The 26,066-nt window shown below is 41.2% G+C and overlaps 1 protein-coding gene across 1 annotated transcript; it reads left to right on the top strand.

Annotated features, from left to right (window-relative positions):
- The first annotated feature begins 1,219 nt into the window (after positions 1 to 1,219).
- Positions 1,220 to 25,416, top strand: LOC127199620 (ankyrin repeat domain-containing protein 26-like). The gene is made up of 10 exons (XM_051157753.1): positions 1,220 to 1,340; positions 3,691 to 3,883; positions 8,799 to 8,982; positions 9,699 to 9,836; positions 16,958 to 17,028; positions 17,384 to 17,477; positions 20,290 to 20,580; positions 21,390 to 21,604; positions 23,345 to 23,570; positions 25,390 to 25,416. Exons 1-10 carry the CDS (start codon positions 1,220 to 1,222, stop codon positions 25,414 to 25,416), a joined length of 1,560 nt encoding a protein of 519 aa, XP_051013710.1.
- Positions 25,417 to 26,066: the final 650 nt, after the last annotated feature.

Here is a 26,066-nt window from a genome sequence, read left to right as displayed (position 1 = left end):
ATATATATATATATATATAAAATAAAATGATAAGTGATGCATTTTTAAAATAAAGAGAAGCTTCCAGAGATGTGGAAGGGAAAGAGGAAAAAGGGAGAGGATAAAAGTATAGAATGGGAGCTGGAGAGATGTGGCTCTGTGATTAACAGGGCATGAGGTCATGAGTTCAATTTCCAGCAACCACATAGTGGCTCACACCATCTGCAGTAGGCTTTGATTTCTTCCTTTGTGCATGACAACAGAGCACTCATATACATAAAATACAGGAAAAAAATAAATCTTTCTTTAAAAGAGGGTAGAGTGGATAAATATGATCTAAATTTATCTATGCATGTATGAAAATGTCATAATGAACCTCTTCATTCTGTACCATTAATATTACTGCATTAGTATACTGGATTAGTATACAGTAATAGTAAAAGATACATTATAAAAGATAAGGTTAAGATAGAGAATCTTCTGGGTTTTTGTTTGTTTAATTGGGTTTGTTTTTTTTAAGGCAGGGTTTCTCTGCGTAACTCTGGCTGTCCTGGTCTTGCTCTGTAGACCAGGCTGGCCTCGAACCCACAGTGATCCACCTGCTTCTGCCTCCCGAGTGCTAGGATCACAGGCTTTGCCACCATGCCTGGCCGAGAATCTGTTGCTGTGTGAAGTCATTTAACTTTTAAAATGAGATTGAGAAACATTGGCTCATGGGTAGTTTCCTTCTTATGAAAACATCAGTTCTACTTTAAACCCCTTCCCAGATCTAGCCAATGGTCAGAATAATCTCCACAGTTGAGTGGAGAGTGTGATATGACTTTCTCACGTACTCTGGTGCCTCACATTTGACCATGTCCCCTGGAGGGAGAGACCTGGTGGCACTCAGAGGAAGGACAGCAGGTTGCCAAGAAGAGACTTGATACCCTATGAGCATATACAGGGAGAGGTAATCCCCCTCAGGAACAGTCATAGGGGACGGGAATAATGGGAAAATAGGGGGGGGAGGGAGGAATGGGAGGATACAAGGGATGGGATAAACATTGAGATGTAACAAAAATAAATTAATTAAAAAAAAGAAAAAAAACATCAGTTCTTTTCAGAAATCCCTGTGCTTCTAATTCTATAAAAAGATAGACATTTATCTCTTCTATATGGATAGCGTGTGGTACAAAAAATATTAACACACCCTTTGAATCACTGTGCCTTATTTTAAAGGTTAAAAGAAAACCTGTCAGCTATGGAAGGTTTTGATGACTTAACTGAGTCATCTGAAACAGCCTCAGAGTATGGCAGTTCTCCTTGCCCCAATTATGAAGCTGTGTTGAAGCTGATTGAACATCTTAGCCTGGAATGCAAAGGTAAACCCCCTGTGTGTAGAGCAGCAGCTGTGGCCACTGCTTAGGCGCGCACCCTAGGGCCCTGGTGAGTCTCGATGCTGCCATGTCAGAGACACGCTCTGCATCCAAGGAGAAAGACAGTCAGACACTCTTAGCTGGAACTTGTATTGTTCCTACGGTATTTTCTTCAGTGTGTGTGTTGTGGGAGGAGGGGGGCACTCTGTCCTTTTTACAGCCACTGTTTCTGACTTGAGCATTTACTATGAACATACTTTGGAATGCCTTAGAGCTGTTTTTCTGCTAACCTCACGCATCTCTTGAGACCATGGTCTACTTCACAACCCCAGTCATGTATTGGTAACATTTAAGATACAGTCATGTTAACACCTTGCTTAAAACCCAGCTATTGCTCTAGTTTCGTTTATATTGTGTGTTCATGTGTCCATCCTCTGCTTTAGAAGTTTGTTCTTGTAATGGAGCCTTATGTTTTCTGTAGCTTTACTGAGGTGTTTTTTATATACAGTAGACTGTCCGTACACAAAGCAAGCCATTTGAAAAGCTTTGACATACATGTTAAACACATGTTTAGTCAGCCTATCAAGATAGTGACACATCTACCACTTACCACACTCTTTCCATGCCACCTTTATAGTCACTTAAGATGTCACAAAACTGGGTCCCATGTTTGTGCCATCTTCCAGTCCCTTTCTTCACAAGCATGGATATTGTCAGCTGTTTTTAATTTCCCTATGGACCGTAATACATATAACATACATCAATGATAATGCTCAGTGTTTCTCCAAGTGCTTATTTTCATTTGTTTGTTTTTGTTTTTCGAGACGGGGTCTCTCTGTGTAGCCTTGGCTGTCATGGACTCACTTTGTAGACCAGGCTGGCCTCAAACTCACAGCAATCCGCCTGTCTCTGCCTCCGGAATGCTGGAGTCACAGGCGTGAGCCACCGTGCCTGATTATCAGCTGTACATTTTGATAGGACTTTCCCTGCTGCAGTTTTTGGGTTGTTTGTGCATTCTACCTTTTAAAGCACTGTCTTTTGTGCTGGAGTTCAGGCCCACACATTCTAGGCAAGCAATTCTACCCTAAACTACATCCTTCCCTTTAGTGGTGTATTTTGAAGAGCACGAGTTTACCTTTTTATAAAACCCAACTTCTTTTGTTCAGTTATGGACTGCGATTTGAGATCCTATCTAACAAATGTGTGTCCAGTCCAGTCTTTGTCTAGGGGTCTTACAGTTTCAGGTCCATTTGAGTTTATTTTTGTATGCAGTGTAATGTGGGTACTAAGTTCATCTTGTGGCTGTGGATCTCCAGTTGTTCTTGATGCACACGTTGGAAAGTCTATCCTTTCTTCCCAGTGCTCTTATGGTGCCCTCCAACATAGCTTGGTTTTTTTTTTTTTTTTTTTTATGTTCAGTTTGTTCCAGTAGATTCTATTGTTCTTCATGGATTTATTTGGCTCTATTTATATTAGTGCCACCCTGTTTTACTTATTATGTCTTTGTTATATTTAAATCAACCTCTGTTCTTGCTATTTTGCAGGGTAATTTTTATAGTTTAGATCTTTTGCATTTCCATACGGTTTCTTGCTTGGTTGGTCTTGTGTTTGCTTTTGCATTGTGGTAAAGAGTCAAAACATGAGCCTTTGAATATACTTCTTAAATCCCTAGCCATTAGGGTAGATGTGAATTTTAGAATCAGCTTGTCTATTAAAGATAAAGTTTGTGGTCTTGCTAATCACTAGACTGTCAAGCATTAACATCTTAGTGAATCTTCAAACTGTTAAGCAATAGGTTGCATTTACTTTCATGAACAACGTTTTATATTTTCAGAGTATTAATATTTCCATGTCTTTGTACATTATATATGTAACAGATATGCATATATATAGTCATGTGCGTGAGTCTATAATTCAGAAGTTTTATCTTTATTTTAGATATTTTAATAAAATAATGTCACTTTGTAAAATAGCATTTTATTTAACTAACACATATGAAAGTGTGTTTACTTATATTTCTGGGGCTCAGCATAGCATTTCAGTACATATGCACAATGTATAATTACCAAAACATAATTTTTATATATTTATAATCTCAAGTATTTGTCATTTTTTTTTCTATCAGAACATTGAAAATTGTCTCTACTAGCTATTTTGAAACAGTTAATGTTAAGCATAGGTATCTTATTGTGCTATGTAGTTGTAAAAGTGATTTTCCTCATCCAGCTGCCTCATGCCCCTTTATATACCTTATATTTGTTCAGAATAAGAAAGAAGGAATGTGACAACATGCAGTCATTTATATACAAAAAGTACTCACAAATTTTATTTCCATATTGATTTCCCCCTGATTCAGATTCTAGTAGCCTATTAAAAATCCAAGATACAGTCCATTCATATAAAAGAGTAATAAAGTTTAAAACTAGTCAGTGCAAAGTACTTAGAGAGAAACTGCACGCAACTGAAAGTGAAGCCAGCGGACTGCATAAGAAGCTATCAGAAGCAGGACGGCAAAGGCTAGAACAGGAACAAGAGCTGTGCAATCTAAGGTACGATGTCTCAATTTAAAATGTCTGACAGTTACGGGATATGGCTTCATGGTAGAGCCCCTGCCTAGCATATGTAAGGTCCTGGTTTTACCCATGACTACCCGAGGGGGGTGTAGTACTGGGTGTAATCCCAGCCCCCGGGAAGCAGAGGAAGATGAATCTCAGATTCAAGGCTGAGGGCAGTCTGAGCGACACAGGGAACCGTTACTGAAGATGAGGAGGAGGGGGAAGGGGAGGGAGAAGGAGGCGAGGAGGGAGAAGAGGAGGCAGCAGCTTTTGTAGTCTTGTTGGATATGACATTTTGGCATTGACACAAAAAGCCAGCAATTACCTCAAAGAGAATAATAGTTTCTTCTGGAGCCAAACATAAGTAGTTATGGCCCAAAATACCAACGAGATCTCAATTTTGTGGACTTTTTACAGGAAAGAAAAGAGAAAGCCATAAACTAAGGTGTTTTAAAACTATGCTGGAGGACACTGAGTAGCCAGCTTACGTACAAACAGAGGGAGATCTGTGATAGGCCACAGCTGCTGCCTGATGACAGTCTTAGCCTTTGGGTTGAAGGCCACTGGTTCCTTTTGAAAAGGATCTTACCCAATATGCACAGGGATGTTGGCTCAAACACACAGACGGGCAACCTGTGCCTGATAAGGAAGCAGAAGATAGAAGATAGCACATGATTATTGGCTTCTGCAACCTTCCAGCTTCCCACAATCACAGACTTTTTAAGAAGCCAGTCAGATGTGGCCTTTGGGGGGGGGGGCTTTGAGTCAGAGTTCATCTTTGGGCAAGAAGCACATTTTGTGCTAAACAGGCAAATATTGTTTTATGTTGCACTGTACTAGGAAGGCTCAACCCTAGGATCTGTTATAGATGAGGGGGAAAGCAGAGGGAGAAGGGGAGAGGGGGAGGGAGGGAGGGAGGGAGGGAGGGAGGGAGGGAGGGAGGGAGGGAGGAAGAGAGAGAGACAGACAGACAGACAGACAGAGACAGAGACAGAGACAAAGAGAGAGACAGAGACACAGACAGACAGACAGACAGACAGACCGACACACACACACACACACACACACACACACACACACACACACACACACACAGAGAGAGAAAGAAGGGTGGGGGTGAGAGAGTTGGTAAAACCATTAAGGAAGAAATCCCTGGGTTATACCACATCATTTAGCCATGCTGATTCACTTTGTTTTGTTTCCCGAGACAGGATTTCTCTGTGTAGCCTTGGCTGCCCTGGATTCACTTTGTAGACCAGGCTGACCTCAAACTCACAGAGATTCACCTGCCTCTGCCTCCCTGAGTACTGGGATTACAGGTGTATACCACCGCTCTTGGCTGATTCTGATTATTTTTATAATATTACTCATCTTGTCTTCTGTATCTAACCTAATATGTATATGTGATATACAAGAAAAGTATCGTACCTAAAGTTAAAATAAAGAACATAGTATGTGCCCAAGAAGTAAGGGCAGATGAGAGAAACAGGAATTTAAACTCACCAAAAATTTATATTTTATTTAGATTAATTATGTTTTCTTGTATCTATAGTTATTTATATTCTATGAAATATTTTATTTGAGGTTTAACATATTTGAAATGATTTTTGATCTTTTAAATTTTGTTTGAGTTTGTATTTGTAATTTTATGAGGCGTGGCTACTTTAGAAAAGATTGATCTTTGATATCTACTTATTATAATTTAATCTTCACAGTTCTTTAGTTGTAGTGCATTTCTATTTGGGGAAGTAAATGGAGATTTTAACCCTTGAAACTGGAACTTACATGGGGAAGAAAAGAACTGAGTAACGTGACTTGTCCTCTGAAGTCCACACTCACACAACAGCACATGAGTCCATACACTACAGCACATGAGCCCATACACTACAGCACATGAGTCCATAAATACACAAAAGGAATCAAATTAAAATAAGTAAATAAGGCTGGAATCCCAATGAAGTGGACTCTGGAGCCAGTGCAGGAATGGACTCACTAGCTAGGCGAGAGCTTCCCTCTTCCGTGCCCTCAGATAGGCTCCCAGCAGCACATGTGGTCCAGATTAGATCTGGATTAGAGATGTGTCTTTCTACCTCAAAGATACAGATTAGAAGTAGATTCTAAGCAGAAATTCCCCCACAAGTATGCCCGTTATTTTGGGCTTTAGTTGATTCCAGATGTAGTCAACTTGACCACCAAGAACAGCCATCACATCTTCCTTCTGCCATGGCAGAGAGGGTCTGCTATCAGCAACTAAGGCAATCAGGATAGTTACTTAGTTCAGACTCCCTGATCAGATCATCCTATAGCAATTTGACATTTAAAAACACCACATTCTCATGATCACCTTATAATAGAAAATGAATGCAGTCCAACATCAAGTGTCTGAAGGCATCAACAGTTCCAAGAGTGAAGGTTCAAGGACTCTTAACTGTGAGCTCTCACAAATGAAGAACAAGCCATAGACATACAACATATGGCAGGAAATAAACAGTCCCATTCCAAAATGGCAGATCCAAAGTATAGCAAAGAACAATGACATCAAACCAAAACAAAAATCCAGCATGGCCAACACCAAATCCTTCAGCTTCTTGTCTGGTATCTGGGGCTCCTGATGTAGTCGCCGGGGCTTCACAGAGCACGGGGCACGGCTACTCCCACTTCTCCAGCTCCACTGCATCCCCAGTCTCTTGTGCCACAGCAGTTTTTGGTGCTCATTCCACGACTGCAGAATATCCTGGGATCTCCTTTGGAACCCAAGCCTCTCACTCACAGATTTACAAAGTGGCTCTCTTGCAGAGCCTTCGAGTCAGCCACGGGTTATGGTCTAATTAATCCAACAATGGCTGGCTGTGACTGGAAAGTCAAGAATCCAGTTCTTGATCATTCTACAAGGCTGGATGTCTCAGCTGGTCTTCAGCTCATGGTGGAATCCCACGTAAGTGGGCTCTGATGCCAGGGAAGGGAAGGAGTCACAAGCAAGGCTAGAGCAAACAGGCGATTCTTCCAAATCCTGATATAGGCTAGAACATACACAGAGTAAAGTCAAAATACCATCCTAATGGCTCCTGACCCAGTTTCTGAGGGAACGCTTATTTAACTCTGAAACGTCAGTAGCCAAGACCCCACCATCTACATTTCTATCAGCGTTCTTGTCTAGCTCCCATTGAGATGGCCTCAGCTGCTCCTTAGACTTGATGAAGCCCCCACAATTCTGTCTTTCATGTCTGGAAAAACAGTACCACAGGGATGCTTGCTGCCCCTGCTTGGAATGTGAGGTTCCTTCCATAGGACCACAGGTTTTGTGTGCTAACTTTCCAAGGCAGTTGTTTTTAAGGTTCAGGGAATATTTTCTGGCTTAGGTATATAGAAAAGCTCATTTGTGCAAATTGATTCTGAATTCTGCTGATTGATACATAATTTGTTCATCACTTCTAGAACTTTTCTGGTAGAATCTTGGGATCTCTAGCATATAGTGTCATATCATCTGGAAACAGAGATAGTTTGACTTACTCTTCTTTCCCTGTAGGGATGCCTTTGACTTCCTTCTCTTGCCACATTGCTCCAGCTAGTGCTTTAAGGAGAATGTTGAAAAAGAGTGGGACGGTACCCATCCCTGTCTCCTTCTGGTTGCAGTTGGGCTGCTTCAGCCTTTTCTCCATTCAGGATGATGTTGAGTGTGGGCTTCCCATATGTAGCTGTTATTATGTGGGACTAGGTCAGACCATGGGGTTGGGGACTTAGTGGAAGCCTAGGGGTCACTACTACCAGGCACAGGCTATCAGATGTGACTATGGCACTGGCCGTGGGACCTGGCCTGTACCCAGCAGGATGTGGAAAACAAGTGGTTGGGGAGGTACTCACCAGGCTAGACCCTAGAGTAGAACGTGGAAAGTTTATAGAGTAGGGTGGTATAGGTGGCACAAAGGGACCTGTGACTTAATCTCAATAGCCTGTTCCCCTTTGATCTATCCTGTTGGTTTACTTATCAAGCAGTTAAATAAATGTTGTTTATTACTATATACTTGTATTCATCTGTATCAGTTACTTTTTTGTTGCTATGACAAAATAGAGCATTCCATAATGAACTTCTACTATTTATAATAGGACATTGGTCTCCACTATAGACATCCATTTGAGGCACTCACAGTCATTTCTGTTAGGAATGTTGCTCTTAAGGACGCAGGGCCTTCACTCTTGGGCTGCTTTGTTCGTCTCCTTTTCCTTGTCATAGAGTCAGCCTGACCTAGGGTAGGGATTTAGGAGAACAGACGAGACGAACATGCTTGTGTCTGAAGTAAGAAGGCCAAATTTATCTCCAGAGCCAGATTCTTGGCGAGCTTTAACTCACTCATAAATATTGGTGTAATGTGTATGTAGAATACATTTGCTTCTGTGTAAGACAAAGCTCAGTGATTTACATTAGACAGGAAATTCACTGAGGAGTCCAATGACTCCTGGCTGCGCTCAGAGTGCCCCTCCTCCTTATGACCCACATAAAGTTAGCTGTTCAGAGAAGCCATGTGCATGGGGGAAAGAGTGACAAGAAACAGAAAGCATTCCCCTCTTTTATTGTGCTGTAAGAAACAGAACACTTGGTTTAGGCTCCTCTCTGATGTCTTTAAACTTGGTAAGATTGTGAGGCATGACAGTGTGTACTAAGGTAGGCTCAAGGTGACAGAGGGATCACCTTTACTTGTTTCTCACTTGACATTGTCCCTGCCTAGTCTGGGGGTGATGTCTGAAAATGGAAGAGTAACATGCAAAGGGGCAACAGTGAGCAAGAGCGCATCAGAGGATGGTGAGGAACTACTCCAGAGCATAGAAACTTTAGAATAACAACATGATGAACTAGGCAAAACAAACACTTTCTCACAAAATGCATCCCTAACATAAGCATTTTAAACTGTAGATTTGCTTTAAAACAAGAAGAGGAGAAGAGGAAAAATGCTGACTGGGTTTATGCAAAAATTAAAGAGCAGTTAAGAGAAAAAGAAGAGCAACATAATAAAGAAGTTAAAATGAAACAAAAACTTGAACTCCGTGTTAGGGACCTGGATGTGGAATTGAAGACTGTGAGAAATAATCTTGACAAAGTGAGTTAACATACATTTAAATGTATATTTTGCTTTTATTTTGTCAATGTTGCTTATCTCTTTGAATATATATTGAACATAAACATTTATAATTGTATGTCACTCACCTATGGGGACATGATCTGAGAAGTATGCTTGGCATATTGACCCTGCAACCATCAAAAGTGTTCACTCACACATGGCAGCTCATCCAACGCATCACCGAGGCAGCAGGATCTTATTCTTATGGCCTCTTTGAATGGACTGGAGACTTTCTTGGTTCTCTCCCTAGGCTTACTAAGGAGGCTTGCATCATGCAAAGTCACTTGTGTCCAAGGCCACCCTGAGCCAGTGGCTTTCAAGTTCACTGTTTCATGTTCATTGGGTCAGTGGTTCTGCAATGAGATGGGAGCTCGCTGTCCTCTGGTAGTGAGAGCTCCACAGGGATTAGCCATTTTGTAGACATCATGGGGCCAGCTACTGAGAAGTCTATATGGCCTATGTATGCTGCCGTGGCTCTACCAAAGAGCTATTCATCTAATCAGGAGAGAGATCACACATGGTATATGACTCTGCTGATCCACCACATGGGAGGCATGCTATTATATGGTTGATATACTCTTTGAACATTTTTTTCAGTTTGTCTCTTAATATAAATTTTTAGACTCCTTCTCCCCCATTTATCCTACCATGTGGTATAAGAGTGGAATAAGAAACCTCTCTAAATGTGTGTGTAGGCTTTCGTGGAACGAAATGGCATTGAGAGGCAACTTTTGCAAGAGAGGAATGCCAGAATCTTACAGGATGAGATTCTGGCAAATCACCTTCACAAACAAAGGGAACTAGAAATGGCGCAAGAAAAAATGAGCTCCCAGGTATTTTCTTTAGTCACTTTCAAATCTCTGTATATGTATTTGTATGTACACATGGTTTTTTAAAATAACAATTAAAGGGCTCATGAAAAGCACAGAGCATTTTCAAAATCCTGTGTGGATATACTTAATATACATACTTGGATGTGGGAATAGCTTTTTAAAAGCAACTTGGATAAGTAGTGTTAATTCAAGTCCCGTTGTCTAAAGTGTAGTGATGATATTCACAGTGGCCCTGTCCAAGTGGTCATTCAAGTCTAGTTTTAGGCTGATGACTTTGACAGTGGCCCATTCCTAAGAGAGGTTTTTAGCATTTCCCATAAGAATTCATTTTTCTGTGGTCACGTAAGCCTTGCTTGTAACAGAGTATTTTCTGCTTTGAGACTGTGACTTCACCCTCTTGATCTGTTAATGGAGAGATTTGCTCATTTGTTCCAACATTTGGTACAGAGGAAAAGCACAGCAAGCAAAGAGCATGTTTTTTACATGTCACTGCCTTCCTTTCCAGGAGAGCAGCAGTTTGCCCCAATTCTTTTTCAGTACAAAGAGCGTTGGACAATGATGAGATCTGAACTAGACAGAGAGCTGCCTTATTGCTGAGCCTCTCCCAGAACCAGGGCTCTCGTTCCTGCACTGTGGTTTGTAAGTGCTGTGGCTGGAGTCCAGATCTTCACACATGCTGTACAGGTGCTCTCTCGGTGACCTCAGAACCACACATATTGATTTCATGTACATATTTCAAGATGACTCTGTAGAAAGCCCATTCTATTTTCCTAAAAAAAAAAAAAAAAAAGTTAAAGTGTTTGAAAGATGAGGCATTTCCTTTTTGTTTTAGACATATTTTTGTAGAGAGATTTAAATCCAGCAACATGGCATCTCTGTCTGGAACACAGACACACCCTTGGCACCCACCTTTAATGCCTCCGATAGAACACATCTTTAATCCCAAACAGTGAAGGTAAAGTTATTTTGTAGAAGGAGGCACCACCCATGTTTGAAAGTGATGTCTAATTGAGAGGTAGACAAAGCAACAAATCAGAGAAAGACGTGACAGGATAAGATGCACCCAACTCTCAGGAGACAGACAGGAAAGAGAAGCAATTTAAGAGAGCAGCACAGAGAGAAGGAGAGAGAAGGCACTTTTACCAGGACAGTTTTATAGACACAGGTTGCAGGTGAAGGAAGAATGAGTCAGAGAATGAGAAGGAGCCAGAAGATTAGAACAATTGCTAGAGTTAGTTTGAGGTTAACCAGAGCAGTTCAGTCAGAAGGTGAGAGAAGCCAGTTTGAATTAGTCATCTTGGAAAGGAGTTTGAGCCAGAACAGGTGAATTGAACCAGCCAGCCGGAGTTCAGAAAGAACAAGAAAGAGTGAGCTTATTCAGCAGTAAGTCTCAGAAGCTGAAAACATTCCAGACTTAGATTAGATTGTACAGAGGCTAGAAACTTCCAGGACTAGGCCTAGGTTAGCAGACAGGAAGCAGTAAGCCTTGGAGACAGCAATCACACCAGGAGAATAAAAGGCACTTTTAAATATTTTAAAGCACAGAAATAGTAGGAACAAGTATAATACTTATATCCAAAGTAAATTGATAAGAAAATTATCTAGATTCTGTCACTGGGGTGTCTCATATTGTTAAATAAATCTTAAGCATGTGTGCTTAACAGTTGTTAGGATAAGATTAACTCTTCAAATCTGTTGGGACCCTACACATACGCTTGTACATATTTATTCTGGCACTATTTAACCAATCAGTGGATAAAGAAAAAAAATGGTATGTATACACAGTGGAATTTTATTATGCTATAAAGAAGAACAAAATTATACATATTCATGTGGTGCGTATGAATGCTATGAAAGTGACAGGAAGATTATTTGGGATAGGAAGGGATTCGCCTAGCCTAAAGGGTAAAGAGAAAGACAGAAAAGGACAATGTTGGCTGGGGTTACATATGGTCATCACACACGATGTATGCAGACGAAACGTATTTTTGAAACTTACTGCTACATACGGTGAAGAAGTGCTAATAAAGAAAAGAAGCTGGATACGCCTGTAATCCCAGCACACAGAGAGGCAGAGGCAGAGGCAAGCAGATCTCTGTGAGTTTGAGGCCAGCCTGGTCTGTAAATCAAGTCCAGAACAGCCAGGGCTACAGAGAGAAACCCTGTCTTAAAAGGAAAAAAAAAAAAAAAAAAAAGAACAAAATGACATTCTCCATGTTGTAGCAGTACAAGAGTTGCCACACAAACCACTCAAGCACCAGTCTCTGTGAGATATTTATGGTTTATTGAGTGAATGCACACCCCAAGGCAAGGCTGACTGCAATCAGTGCCACAGAAAGGATGCAGGAGCCTAACTGTGATACCACCCTGTTCCTAGGCAGGCCTTTTATAAGAAAAACCATAACCAGGTAACATAAGCAGGTGGGAAGCAAGGGGAGGGCAGCATTACATCATTTTGACTAGCTAACCACGAGAAGAATTGCTTTTGTTCTGAGTCCCTTGTATCCAGGCACCTAGACAAAGTGTTTTAAGGTGACTGGCTAGGATATAGTCCTGGAGACTTTCCAGCTCCACACTGTTCCAGGAGAAAGGGAACATGGCAGGGTATTGTGACTTTGCTTAAGTAGAATATATACCATTAATTCAAGCAGAACATTCAACAAGTACTGAACTGTAAGTAAAAGGCTGTACAAGCTCCTGGGCAGCCCAAGAACCTGAACTTATCTGCACCTCATGATCAAAATGGAGACTTAAAGGCGATGCTCTGCTACAGATGAAAGCCAGCGTTAACAGAAGGGCTATAGTTTTAAGCAGGTTACAACATTCATACCATAGCGTTAATCTACTGACATAATACTCTCATTCTAAATATATTAAGAAATTAGACATAAAATAAATAGCACCCACTTTAGCAGTGAAGAATTGTTTTGCATTTTTCTCACTTGCCATCATTCTTTGCTGTGCAATTGGACCTGGGATTTATTGATGCATAGACATGTACGAACGAAAATGCTCTGGGTGCAGCCTTTTCTGATATGCCACCATCCCATGCAACCTTCAGTATTCATCGTAGTGCATGCTAAGGCATCCCAGCATGATCAGGGAATCTTGATTCCACATTACAATCCAGTGTCTTCAGGCCATTGGCTCGAACCTGTTTCTGGTGTTCATACGCCTGCATACTGCCTAACCCAAGAGGAAGCATCACTGCCCACCAAGGAGCCCTGAGAACAAATGGGCTGTAAATAATGATGAGTGGACAGAGATACTATTGGTTAGTTATCTTCACATGGAATTAAGAATATATTCTGGCTTGGCAGTGATGGCGCACGCCTTTAATCTCAGCACTTGGGAGGCAGAGGCAGGTGGATCTCTGTGAGTTCGAGAGCAGCTTGGTCTACAAAGTGAGTCTAGGACAGCTGGGGCTACACAGAGAAACCCTGTCTCGGGGAAAAAAAAGAATGTCTTCTGGGCCTCGTGGTCACCATTTGTTGCACTCTCTAGGAGCAAAGAATGCCTCAGTACGCTTCACAAAAGTTACTTCCTCCATCAGCATGCCACTTACCTAGAAGATCAAATTTTTTATTAATTAATTTATTTATTCACGTCACATTCCAGTCATAGGCTTTTCCCTCCCGTCCTCCCAGTTCCACCCTCCCACCCCATCCCCTATTTCCCAGAAAGAGGGAGTCCCCCTACCCACCCACCCCAGATCATCCGGTTGCAACAGGACTGAGCACATCCTCCTCCTCTGTGGCCTGGCAAGGCAGTCCTGCCAGGGAGAAGTGATCAAAAAGCTGACAGCAGAGTCCAGGTCAGAGACAGCACCCACTCCCTTACTCGAGGACCCACATGAAGCCTGAGCTGCCCATTGGCTACATCTGTCCAGGTCCATGCATGGCTCTTGTGCTTCAGACTCCACAGGTCCCTCTGGGCCCTGGTTAGTTGGCTCTGTTGGTCTTCTTGTGGAGCTCTTGTCACCTCTAGGTCCTTTTATCCTTCCTCTCACTTTTCCACTAGACTCCCTGTGCTTCGCCCAATGCTGGGCTGTGAGTCTCAGCATCTGTTTGGAATTGCTGCTGGGTGGAGCCTCTCAGAGGACAACTCTGCCAGGCTCCTGTGTGCAAGCATGGCAGAGTATCATTAATAGTGTCAGCGGTTGGCTCTCTTCTTCGGGTTGGGCTAGGCATTGGTTGGACATTCCCTCAGTTTTGCTCTATCTGTTCTATCTTTGTCCCTGCATGTCTTACAGGCAGAGTAATCTTGCTGAAAGTTTTTGTGGGTGAGTTGATGTTCTCCCTTCCTGCACTAGGAGTCCTGCCTAGTTAGAGGCAGTTTCCACAGCCCCTGCTACTGGGAGTTTCAGCTATAGTCCCCCTTATATCCTCCCAGAGGCCAACTCTGACTTAGGTCTCCAACATGTCACAGACAGAGCCCTACACAGTTTCTCTTTTCTCTGCAGGCCTTATGTCCTCCTGCCCAGCTCTTCTCAGGTCTGATCTCCACCCTTATTTCTTGCTGTGCTCCCTTCCCCAAGAAATTTGCAGGCAAAGAGATGGAACTAGAAAAGATCATCCTGAGTGAGGTAACCCAGACCCTGAAAGACACACATGGTCTGTACTCACTTATAAGCAGATTTTAGCCATATGGTACAGGCTAATCATACCACAGTTCACAGACCCAAAAAAAAATAACAAGGAGGATCTGAGCAATGATTAAATCTCACTCAGAAGGGTAAATAGAATATACAAAGGTAGTGGTTGACAATCAAGTTTTAATAAAACATAGAGTATACTGATAATGCTAATGGTGGCAATAAATTGTATATATATATACATACATATATATGTATCTATATAATTTATACTGTGAACCTATTTAAGTTCTCTATGTATACACTGTAGTTAAACTTTCTAATCATCCAATGAAGCATATAGTATTATTGTCTCCATTTTACAGAGAAGACATAGACACGGAAAAATTAACTTAACATGGGACCTTGTAGCGAGTAACTGTTGAGTCTGGATTTCAGATTCAGCGTTTAGAGTCGTGTGCAGGTACTAAATGTGTCATTCAAACTACTGTCACTGGGGTAGCAGCAGTCATTTCTATACTCACGAACATTTCAGATCACACTTGAGGCAGTCTCTGGAATACAATAGTTTAAAATTTCTTGTTTCTGTATGTTGTATCAGTTTTGCTGCTTTTAGTGTGATTATAGCCTTGAATGCAAACTGTCCCCACCAGGCTCAGGTGTTTGAGTACCTGGCCTGCTGTGGAACCTGGAGGAAGCAAGGCCTAGATGAAGGAAGCAGGCTCCCGGGAGGGAGGTCTTGAGGCATATAGGCTGGCCTGGTTCATTTCTTGTCTCTGCTTCCTGATTTCAGAAACACAGCAAAGGAGCAGGGTGTGGTGGCACACACCTTTAATCCCAGCACTCAGGGAGGCAGAGGCAGGTGGATTTCTGTGAATTTGAGGCCAGCCTGGTCTACAAAGTGAGTCCAGAATAGTCAGTCAGGGATACACAGAGAAACCCTGTCTCAAAAAACAAAACAAAACAAAACACCCAAACAAATAAAAACAAAAAACAAAACCAGAAACACAGCAAGGGGTACAGCAAGTTTTTGCCACCATATATTGAACTGCAGATGCCATTCCTTTCCTACCATAAAACTGAGATAAAATAAATTTTCCTTCTCTGCAGTCACTTCTTGGCAGGTTTTATATCATGGTAAAGAAGAGAGAAACAAACCCTGAAAATTGGTACCAAAATGTGGGGCTATTGTGTAATAAACCCAGTCATGTGGTTCCTGGCCTTTGGTAGTGGTTTTCTTGAAGACTGTGGGAGATTTTGTAGCTTGGGGCCACAGATACCTTAGAAGGTTTACGTGGAGTTTCTTTTTTTCAGTAGCTGATGGCAGTTAATACCGAAACACACAACCAGTCACTCTGCAGAGTGTAAGGGATTGTGGCATGCTCAGCTCCAAATGGGACATCTGTTTCACACTCCCTTCTGTAAAGGTTCAGAATTCATTGCAGAAAGGGGGACAGAAAGATTGTAAGAGCCAAAGTATAGGCATCTACAGCAAAGCAGTATTTGCCAGACATGACAGGACTACTGCAAGCATGAAGTCACAGAGGTGGTGACTGCAAGCACAAGGCCAGCCCCACCACCAAGTCCTAGTATTTGCCAGACATGACAGGACCATTGCAAGCATGAAGTCACAGAGGTGATGACTGCAAGCACAAGGCCAGCACAAGACCAGCCCCCACCAAGTCCTAGTATGGAAAGATGAAGTGTGGGCATTTCCCTCTGCTGCATGGTCTGCAGGGGTGTGAGCCAGCTACCTCAGACCCTCCCCAACAGCCCCCCTCGCCCCCCAGGCTTACACATCAAGACGGAACACTCAGACCCTCCCCAACAGCCCTCCCCAACACCCACCCACCCCCCGCCTTACACATCAAGACTGAACACTCAGCCCCTCCCCAACAGCCCTCATCATCACCCCCCCCCCCGCCTTACACATCAAGACAGAACACTCAGCCCCCTCCCCAACAGCCCCCTCTCCCCACCTTACACATCAAGACGGACCATCACCCCCCCCCCGCCTTACACATCAAGACAGAACACTCAGCCCCCTCCCCAACAGCCCCCTCCCCCCGCCTTACACATCAAGACGGAATGTATCCTTCAAACCGTGGTGAGCCACAATGAATCCCCCTCATTATTTCCATAGTGTAGTCTGTTTTAGTGACACAGAAAGTAGTGAATATGAAAATATATAAATTTAAAACAAGTATCCTATAGAAGGAGTTCCAGGGCAGCCGGACTATACAGAAGATAGAAACTCTTATCTCAAAACAACGACAACAAACTTTTTAGAGGACTACTGTGTTATTTAGGCTCTGTGAATCATAAAACCTCTGTTTTGCTGTGAGCCAATACTTTCGGATGTGTCTGTAACAGCTTAGCTAATTTTGTAGTTGCAACAACAACAAAAAAAGGAGCAATCATAGTCTTTAGGTGAAGGGTGACTGTGTACAATGAAATTTGAGCACAAACCCCAGAATGACCGTATTTATAGCAGATTATTAGTAAAGGATTTTTTTCTTTGTTTTAGTTACAAGAAGCACTGGACCAGCACATAAAGCCTGCACAGTGCGCTCAGGAGATGCAGGACTGCATACAGAAGTACAAGGCAGCACTCAAAATGACTTGAGTATTTACAAAACAAATAAATAGTGTGGTATGAGAATTATACCAGTCATGATAACTTACGAGATTTATTTTTAATTTACTTGAAAGACACAATTTAGGCTTGGGGTATAGTTTAGTAGTTATAATATTTATAATGCTTTTTTATAATTTATAATGATAGTATAATAATTTTTGTACATTTTATAAATGTACATCATTATCCACAAATTATAGCTGGAAATGATAGACTTATTATTTTACTTTTTGAATTTCTAAGAATTCAAATATTATTTTAAGATATTTGTTGATAAATTATGTGATTTTTTTTTAATTGGTGTGTACACTATAGACTTAGACTTGAAAATTACAAGTTAAAAGCTACAGCAAGGAAGCAAGCAGAGAAAATTGAACAGTTAAAGAAAAATCTACTAAATGAAATGTTGGTAAGTTATTCTCTTATTTCTTGAGATAATAAAAAGAAAGCTTTATTTCTTTAATATTAGGAATGTTTTAGGTAACAGGACATTTTCAGTGTTAAGCACGCTCATGTTCATACAAATGCATACAATTATATTAGTAACACAAATAATCCTCTTCGTGGATGTTCACTGACTTCATGAAATTAATGATCTGGGCAGCGCCTTTTATATGAAGAGGTAAGAGCCCAAAACCAATTTGTAGGTCCTACGTTTCTACCTGCTCCTCCACTGAAGAACAGGGAGGTGTCTTCTGTGCTTTGATTATTGTAAGTAATGCTGCTCTTACTGGAATATTTTATAAATAACGTGTGAAATTTAGGTACAATGCACAAAAGGAAGACAGTTTTCATTAATGTAGCTGTTATTGCAATTACTATTATGATTTTTGTGGCACTGAGATTGAACTCAGCGCCTTACAGGTGCAAAGCAAAGCTTCTTAGCACTGAGCCGCTCACAGCCAGTAGCTGTAGCAGGGGCAGTGAAACCTCACCATAGAATAACCATGTGGTTCTTAGGTCCTTGTGAAGAATTTGGAAATGAGTTTTAGAAGTGGCTTATATGATGCTTTAAGAGAGCTCTTGTCCGGAAGCTCAGAAGACCATGGTGTGGAACGTGTAGGCCATGTTCATGAGGTTTCCACTGCGGAATAGACTAGAGGCCATTTGTGATTTATTCTTGTTTATTCGTCCTTTATTCTTGCCAAGAACGTGTTCTTATTTTGTCCGTGCTCTGCGACTATAGAGAACCAAGTTTAAAGTGAGAAAACAATTCAACTGGCAGAAAAAGAAACGTCTAGGTGGCCTGACAGTCAGTCTGCTGTGTCACCATTGCTAGCTGGCTCTACCTATCTGTTTACTAAGAAGTACAAGCAAAAAAAAAAAAAAAAAAAAAACTGGACAATTTTTTAAAAGTTATAGTTTGTTTAGTTTTGCATTATAAAAGCTAGCAGAGATAAATGCCATTTTGAAAGAAGCCAAGGAGCAGGGCACAGTGGCCCACATCTTTAATTCTAGCACCTAGGAGGCAGAGGGAGACATATATACACACATATATGGGTTAAAGCTATAAAAGGGTAAATTCGTTTAGAAGAGCCTGGAAAAGTGAGAAAGACTAGACACTCTTCTCACACAAGACTGCCTAAGAGGTTGTTTTCCCAGCATTCCTTGCATAACACTCAGCTCTTTGGTAAGAGTGTGTTTGCATCTCAGAATCAAGCTATTCAACAAAGGGCTGTTGGAACTCTGAAAGGTGCACAAAATGCATTTTGCATTGTGACAAGGACATGAACCTTTAGGGGCAAGAGGGAGAATATTATGGTTTAGATTGATGATATCCCTCACACACAAAGCCTCATGTGTTGAAGGCTTGTGCCCCAACTGGTGATTGGATCATAGAGGTGCTAAATTCACCAAGAGAGTAACGCATTCATGAATTCCTAGCTGAATATGGCATAAGGGTGTGGGGTCTACATGGAGGAAATAAATCACTGGGAATGCACTTTAAAAAAAATGAATCTGTCCTTGAAAAGAAAACCCACTAATAATTGTGCTGACTGGTCTATCTTATGGGTGAAAATATTTTTGAGACTCTATATAAGTTAGTCAGATCTTCTTACTATATTTTTACTGCACATAATTTTACAATTTATTGATCATGAGTTAGCTGAGAATAAGAGCCATAAGACATCCTCTTACGTCAGCACCATACAGACATGTACTTATTCATGGAGCAGAAAATGAAAGACCAGTAATAGTACCCCAAACCTATTACATTTATTAAAAATAATTCAGGTTTTTCTTAAATTTAGGAATATTGACTAAAATCATTAAACACTTTACACTCCTACCCGAAGGTCTAAGGCATTCTAAATGTTCCAGTTGTTGTCAACAACACCTCACATTCAGTAATATCTCACGTCACATATATGTGCCACTCTGTATTGTAAATCACCTCAAATTTCAACGTCCCAAAACTAACATTTTAAAAATAATCTGTTTTAATGATCTATAAGGCTTAGTGTGGCCAGCTCACTTAGCATCAACTCCAGTGACTTGAAACTAGGCCTAGTCATGTAAAATCATGTAAAGGCGTGTAAAGGCGTGGTCATGCACGTGTTGAGCAGCAGAATGTGAGTTTTGTTTCATTGTATGGATTGAGCTGTCTCACAATTATAATATCATGCTACTTCCTGAATGAAGTCATCCCTGTTCAAAATTATAGGGATCATATCTCTCAACCTGCGTACTGGGAGATATGACTGATTTCGGAGAATCGTTAGATCTTAAAATTCAGTTCAAATATTATCAAACATTTGCAGTTCAGAAAAAGCATTAGTGGCATTAAGAAGCCTTAGTTATAAGATCCATTAATTAGGGTATTATTTTATGTCTTATTTTCCTTCTTTGGGAAGCCAATTATTTGTAGGGCCTATGAAACACCCCGTGATTATGAAATGCCACATGATATCTTTACGTCTTCTCTAAGAGTCAAGAGAGATGCTTAAGAGGCTTTCTTCGAGGGCAACTTCACGCTAAGGCAAAACTGTAGAAACCTAACTCGTTTGTAACAAAGGCAATGAGTATACAGACTGTGCTCTGTGGCTCTTGGTAAATTTTTCCTTCTTGACTTCCTGAGTAATTAACCACACCATAAGAATCAACTAGACACGATACTTTTTAGCAACTAAAATGGTCAGGTTGTGTTACTTGTGTTCTGCTAGACTCTTCTCAACCCACTTTCCTCGGCACCAAAGTGTACTACTATTGTATGTCCACAGACTGATGATCTTATTGCAAAACTGGAAAGTGCATCTTCCAAGTGTCTACGTCTGCATAAGGAAAACCAGCTGCTGCAGCGGGAGTTACTGTCCATGAAAGCTATAGAGAAGAAATGTGAGAAACTGAGGAAGCACAAGAAGAAGCTGGAGCTGGAAGTAGTTCACCTCAAGCATCACATGGAGAAGGCCATGATAGAGCGCGGCCAACTAGAGCACTATAAATGGGAAATCCAAGAGACAACAAAGCAGGACTTAGTAGAAAAATTAAAACAAGTCAACCTGTTTCTGGAGGTTAATCATATGCAATATGTCCTAATTCTTTCCACTGCAAATAATATTTTGGGCGTGCATGTTGTATGTGTTCCTTCTGCTTCTCATGTCGCAATCTGCTTTGTAGGTTTTAAAGAAATTGTGGGAAGGGCCTGAGCTCAGGGAGGACCAAATTGAAACAGTGTCTTCTGGACACACGACCAATAAAAACATGCTCTTAGGAATTTTGGAAGGAAGGCAATGCGTGTTTTCCCTGAACAGTTCCATCTCTATAAACAAACTGATCACATATGGCTTTTTTTTTTTTTTTGGCGGAATCATTTGATATTTAAGACTAGCTAGTATAAAGTGCAACATAGGAAGAAAAAGAAAAAAATATAGCATAAAATTGCACCTTTAATTGTACTTAAGATTCCTTGTTTAATTTTTTAAAAATTTGAGTTGATACTATTTTGTGACTTGCCAGATTGTGTGAGTATGAACATGGAGTAATATTGCTCTAAGATCACAGTCCTTGGTAGGGCATGTGCTAAGTGCATGTGTGCAACCCTCAGGATCAAGTGCGTGCACATGGGCACACATGTGCACGCGCACGCACGCACATGCACGTGCGCACACACACACAAATTAGAATAACAAATAAATTAATAATTCCATTTTTAAGTGCAAGCTTAATGTAATTCACAGTAATGAAATGTTGGGAATTTAGCATCCTTTTACGTATTTAAAATGCATCTGTGAAATAACTGGTCCAAACTAAAGGGCACGGGTGCTTAATAACCGTTTGAGCTGCAGTTATTTTTAAACTGTTTGCTTTCAATTTGCCGTAGACACAAGCAGCATATGAAGACAAGCTAGAAAAGTTAAGACACAAACAGAATGCTTCCGTGCGATCCCAGATGGAGCTTAAAATAAGGGACCTGGAATCGGAATTCTCTAAAATGAGAAGTCAAGTAGACTGCAACAAAATGGAAATGGAAAACTATAAGCAGCTCTACCTAGAAGAAGTCAAAATTAGAAAGTCACTGTCAAATAAACTACGCAAGTAAGTCGGAACATCATGGAAGATGAAGTAAGCCGATTATTTTGTCCCTAGAACACAGCTTTTAGTAAACTAGGTTATAGCAATTGCCAGGATGTGAACAGTAGCTATAGGATGTCAATTTGGAGGCTGGCGCCACTACCCAGGCAGAGTGGGGTCTAGCATGTGCAGTGCCCCACCTCAAGTTACAAAAAAAGAGTGTAATTGAAAAAAATAAAATAAAATCGACAAAAAGCTTTTCCAAAGGGGCTGGAGAGGTGGCTCCAATGTCTTAAAAGTGCGTACTGCCACACCCACATTCAGTTCCCAGCACTCTAATGAGGCGGCTCACAACACCTGTAATTCCTGCCTCGGGGGATCCAACACTTCAGATCCTGCAGTCATATGTGCACACTCATAGTCCCTTTTTAAAAATTACTTTTAATAGCTCCGTCCACATTAATTTATACCTCCTCTTCTTCTTTCTATATGGCCTTTTATCCTTCTTCATGCAATCCTATAGTTAACCTGGCATAATTCTAAAGTTCTGTATTTCATACACTCTTGTTACCAAACTTTCAGTGAGCATCCTCTTTAGAAAGAACATTAACAAGGTTGGAACATTACACTTAGGTGGTAACGGGATGCGCACGGGGCAGGTTGTGGCCACTCACAAACTAGCTTTCGTTGATTGCCTTTCTTCATATTCCCAGTTGAGACTCCCTAGTCACAGACCACCATCCTTTCAAGTTTTCTATTGTACCTAAAAGCACAGTTTTGCCACAAGAAAACACCAGCATAAGACTTAAGGAAAGTAAAGCTTAGAAAATGGTAAGACACGATTTCGGATTCAGTGCGGGGCCGAGTCGAAGACAAAGGATGGAGCTCGCCTTTAAAGTCTGTAAAGTGTGTAATGACTACCACTTCCTGAGGGGTGCTTCAGGTGTTTGTGACCACTGTCGTCTCAGCCGCCTTGTTCCCGTGACCACTGTCTCAGCTGCCTTGTTCCCGTGACCACTGTCTCAGCCACCTTGTTCTTGTGACCACTGTCTCAGCCACCTTGTTCCTGTGACCACTGTCTCAGCCGTCTTGTTCCCAAGACAACTGCCTCAGCCACCTTGTTCCCATGACAACTGCCTCAGCCACCTTGTTCCCATGACAACTGCCTCAGCCGCCTTGTTCCCATGACAACTGCCTCAGCTGCCTTGTTCTCCTCCAGAAGTTACTCCTCTGAGTTATTTTTCAGGGCCACATGCTTAATTTCTTCCAGGAAATGGGTGGAATGTGCATATGGTAAAAGAAAAAAAATGCCTTTAAGGAACCGTTCTTTAAATCCTTGCATTGATTTACTAAATAAATATATTCCTAACTTTCTCGCTCTTACTTTCCACGTTCTCACAAAGTAGAATGGAGATTAAAGCCAGGCAAACTAACGTACATATCATTTCACAGTTACCCTTTTCAAGTGTTTCTAACGATGTCAGGAATCATATGCAGAGGGCTTTCCCAGAAGTCTACAGTGTTGGTGTGGAGCCATAAATCATCCACAGCCATGTCTCTCTTCTACACTCTCTGAGTTGTTCACTAGTTAGAAATTCTCCTGTTGCATGCACTGCTGTAGAACAATTTTAATCCTATACTTAGATACACTGTATCTGCTCTGACACAATTTGAGTACTGAGATACACTGATTTAAAATGTAGACTATTTAGGACCCACTCAGGATAATGAGATATGAGTAATTTGTCGTTGCCCTGTTCATAGAACCGATGAAAGGCTAGCAGAGGTCAAGACCAAACTTCTCCTGGAGAGAAAACAGAACAGAGCTTCACAACACAGCACCGTCGGCACGAGATCCATCGTGGAGTCTACACATCGTAGAGACCTTAGTAATAATTTTTTTATTCCAAGAAGCATCTCTGTAGACAACATGGCTCCAACCTCAAGCTTCTGGAACTCCATCGAGACCATGGAAAGTTGCAAGACTAAGGTCGGTTTTATCTTCCTTTCTTTCCTTTGGGTTCCATTTCTGGAATCGTTCTCATTAATTCTCAGCAATGCCAAGTTACTTGGATGATTTATGCATATTGAGTGAACATTGCAACAACGTATGCTCGTGAAGAAAGGAGAAATTCTATAGTTTTCAAAAGTTCCAAAATTCTCATTGGCAAGCAACCCGCAATTGTTGACTTGACTTTTCAGATGTAGCTAGCTGGTAGACCTTTAGCTTTTTAGAAACTTATTAGCTTGCTACCTTAGGAAACAATGTGACTGCTGAAAACTAAAGGTTTTGAAATGCTTTGGCTTTCCATGTGAATGCTTTTAGTTTGTGCTTCTATATTAGTTTTAGGATTTTTTCCTAGTTAAGTTAAAAATGTTGTTAGAATTTTAATGTAATTGATTTGACTCGAGGTTTGCTCTACAAAACATGGCCAAACTCACAACACAATTCTGGTGTCCTGGTCACGTTGTGACATCTTTCCATCCTTTATTTTCTTTGTTAGTTGCTTCCTTTGCTGGTTTAAGCTTCACTGTAAAGTGCCCACTGTCCTCTTCCTTACTCACTCAGATTTGTGTGCACTTCCCCCTTTATTCATCAAGTCTAATTTTAGTGCCCATGTATTCCTGAGTGTGGGATGTAGTGAATCCATCAGTGGCAACAGCTATCAGCTGCAATAGTTTCTCTGACAGTGGTGGAACTTCATGTCCATGTCCTGTTTCCACATTGGTATTTCTTCCGGCTTGAGCTTGCAGCAGGCTTGTGTATGCTGTCACACTTGCTGTTATTTCATATGTGTGGCTGGCTGGTTTGTCTGGAAAACTCATTCTCCTCCGCTGGCTTTACAGTATTTATGCCCCTTCTGCAGTGATCCCTTAGCTTTGGAGGAGAGGGTGCGGTACAAATGTGCCATTTAGGGCTGAGCATTCTGCAGGCCTACTCCCTGAGCCTTGTCCAGTTGTGGGTCTCTGTGTTAATCACCATCTACAGCAAATAGAAAGCTTTTCCATGAGGGATAGAAGATGCATTAATCTATAGATATCATGGTAGGTCATTAGAAGTCAGTTTAACATGGTGTCCATTTACCAGAAGAATAACAGTAGGTTTCCCTCTAGGACCCAGAACCTGTCTAGCCACAGGTTCTTGGAACAATAATGGTGGCAGGTGTGGGTTTATCTTGTTTAACAGTACTTAAGTCTGTTCAGAAAGTGGTTGGTCACTCCCATGGTGTTTGTGACACTATTGCACCAGTGAACGACACCTCGCCAGGCCAATGGCTATCATACGTCACAGGGTCTCACAGCCAGGTCAATTGATGATTATCTTCTTCCTCCAGGAGCATACGCAGCACATCCTAGGACTATGAAAGCTAGCCAGGGCTGGAATGTTCTATGACTCAAGTATGTGAGATCTTCAACAATAGGGTCTTACCATCAAGTTCCATGGGTAACCAAGAGCACTGGGGGAAAAACTGTAATGTTGGGGTTATTTGGAACCTTAATAGCTAATAACTCCTAGAGAAATAACTCATTCCTGGGACTGGGTTTTCACTTGTTAGACTGTGGTGTCTAGTGGGGGCATTGTTGCTATTTTATAGAATGACTCCGTTTTCCCTCTTTTCTATACATGTATACATGTACTTTAGTGAGTATCTGCATTAGTAGGCTCCCAGGAGACTTTTTTTGGACATCTTTAATGTCATTTATCCTTCCTAGTTTTCTTCATTCACCCTACTCTCTGCCTCTTCACCAAAATTAGCCCCTGTTTGTTCCATAATTCCCTTTTAACCTTTTATGCCCCTGCATTATAGATCCCTCTGTTGAAAGACTCTCCATAGACCCTTTGTAACTTCCTAATCTCAATGAGTATGCCAAATAGAACACATATGTTGAAAGATTCAAGGTGACATCAACAAATGAGAAACAAATCAACCCAAAACATGTGATGGTGTCCAGCTCCGCCCAATTATCCACGAATTTCATTTGAAAAAAGTTGAAAATAAAAAGTGCCACATATTTATTCTTCCTAATACTGATTATTATTAGTTGCATAAATATACCACACTTTTTATTATCCATTCATCACCATTCATCAGGCTTCTAGGCTGTTCCCATATCCTGGCTCCTGTGAAGAGAGGAGCAGAGAGCAGTGATGGACACACACATGTCTCTGTGGTAGAACATGGTGTCTTGTGAGCATATTTCCAAGAGTGGTAAGGCTGGGCCATGTATGTGGCAGGTCTATTTTCAGCTAATGAACAGCCTCCACCTTAATTTCTGTACCAACTTCACCAGTTCTCACTCTCAACAAAGTGAATAAGAGTTCCCATTACCCCACCCATGCCACCACTTGTTACCATTTGTTTTGGGGATCTTAACCATTCTGGTTTGGATTAAAATTATGGTATCAATGTAATTTTAACTTACATTTAAAAAAAAACAACAACTTACATTTCCCTGGTGGTTAAGGATATTGAATATTTTAAAT

Source organism: Acomys russatus, chromosome 15 (assembly GCF_903995435.1).
Source record: "Acomys russatus chromosome 15, mAcoRus1.1, whole genome shotgun sequence".
Taxonomy (NCBI): domain Eukaryota; kingdom Metazoa; phylum Chordata; class Mammalia; order Rodentia; family Muridae; genus Acomys; species Acomys russatus.
Note: the sequence above shows the minus strand (reverse complement) of the source record. Positions and strands in the feature narration are given on the sequence as shown.

Coding starts and splice junctions, on each gene's coding strand:
- LOC127199620 (XM_051157753.1), top strand. CDS start 1,220: ATGGAAGGTTTTGATGACTTAACTGAGTCATCTGAAACAGCCTCAGAG. Junction 8,983..9,698: donor TGAGAAATAATCTTGACAAA/GTGAGTTAACAT, acceptor ATGTGTGTGTAG/GCTTTCGTGGAACGAAATGG. Junction 17,478..20,289: donor ATCTACTAAATGAAATGTTG/GTAAGTTATTCT, acceptor GTATGTCCACAG/ACTGATGATCTTATTGCAAA.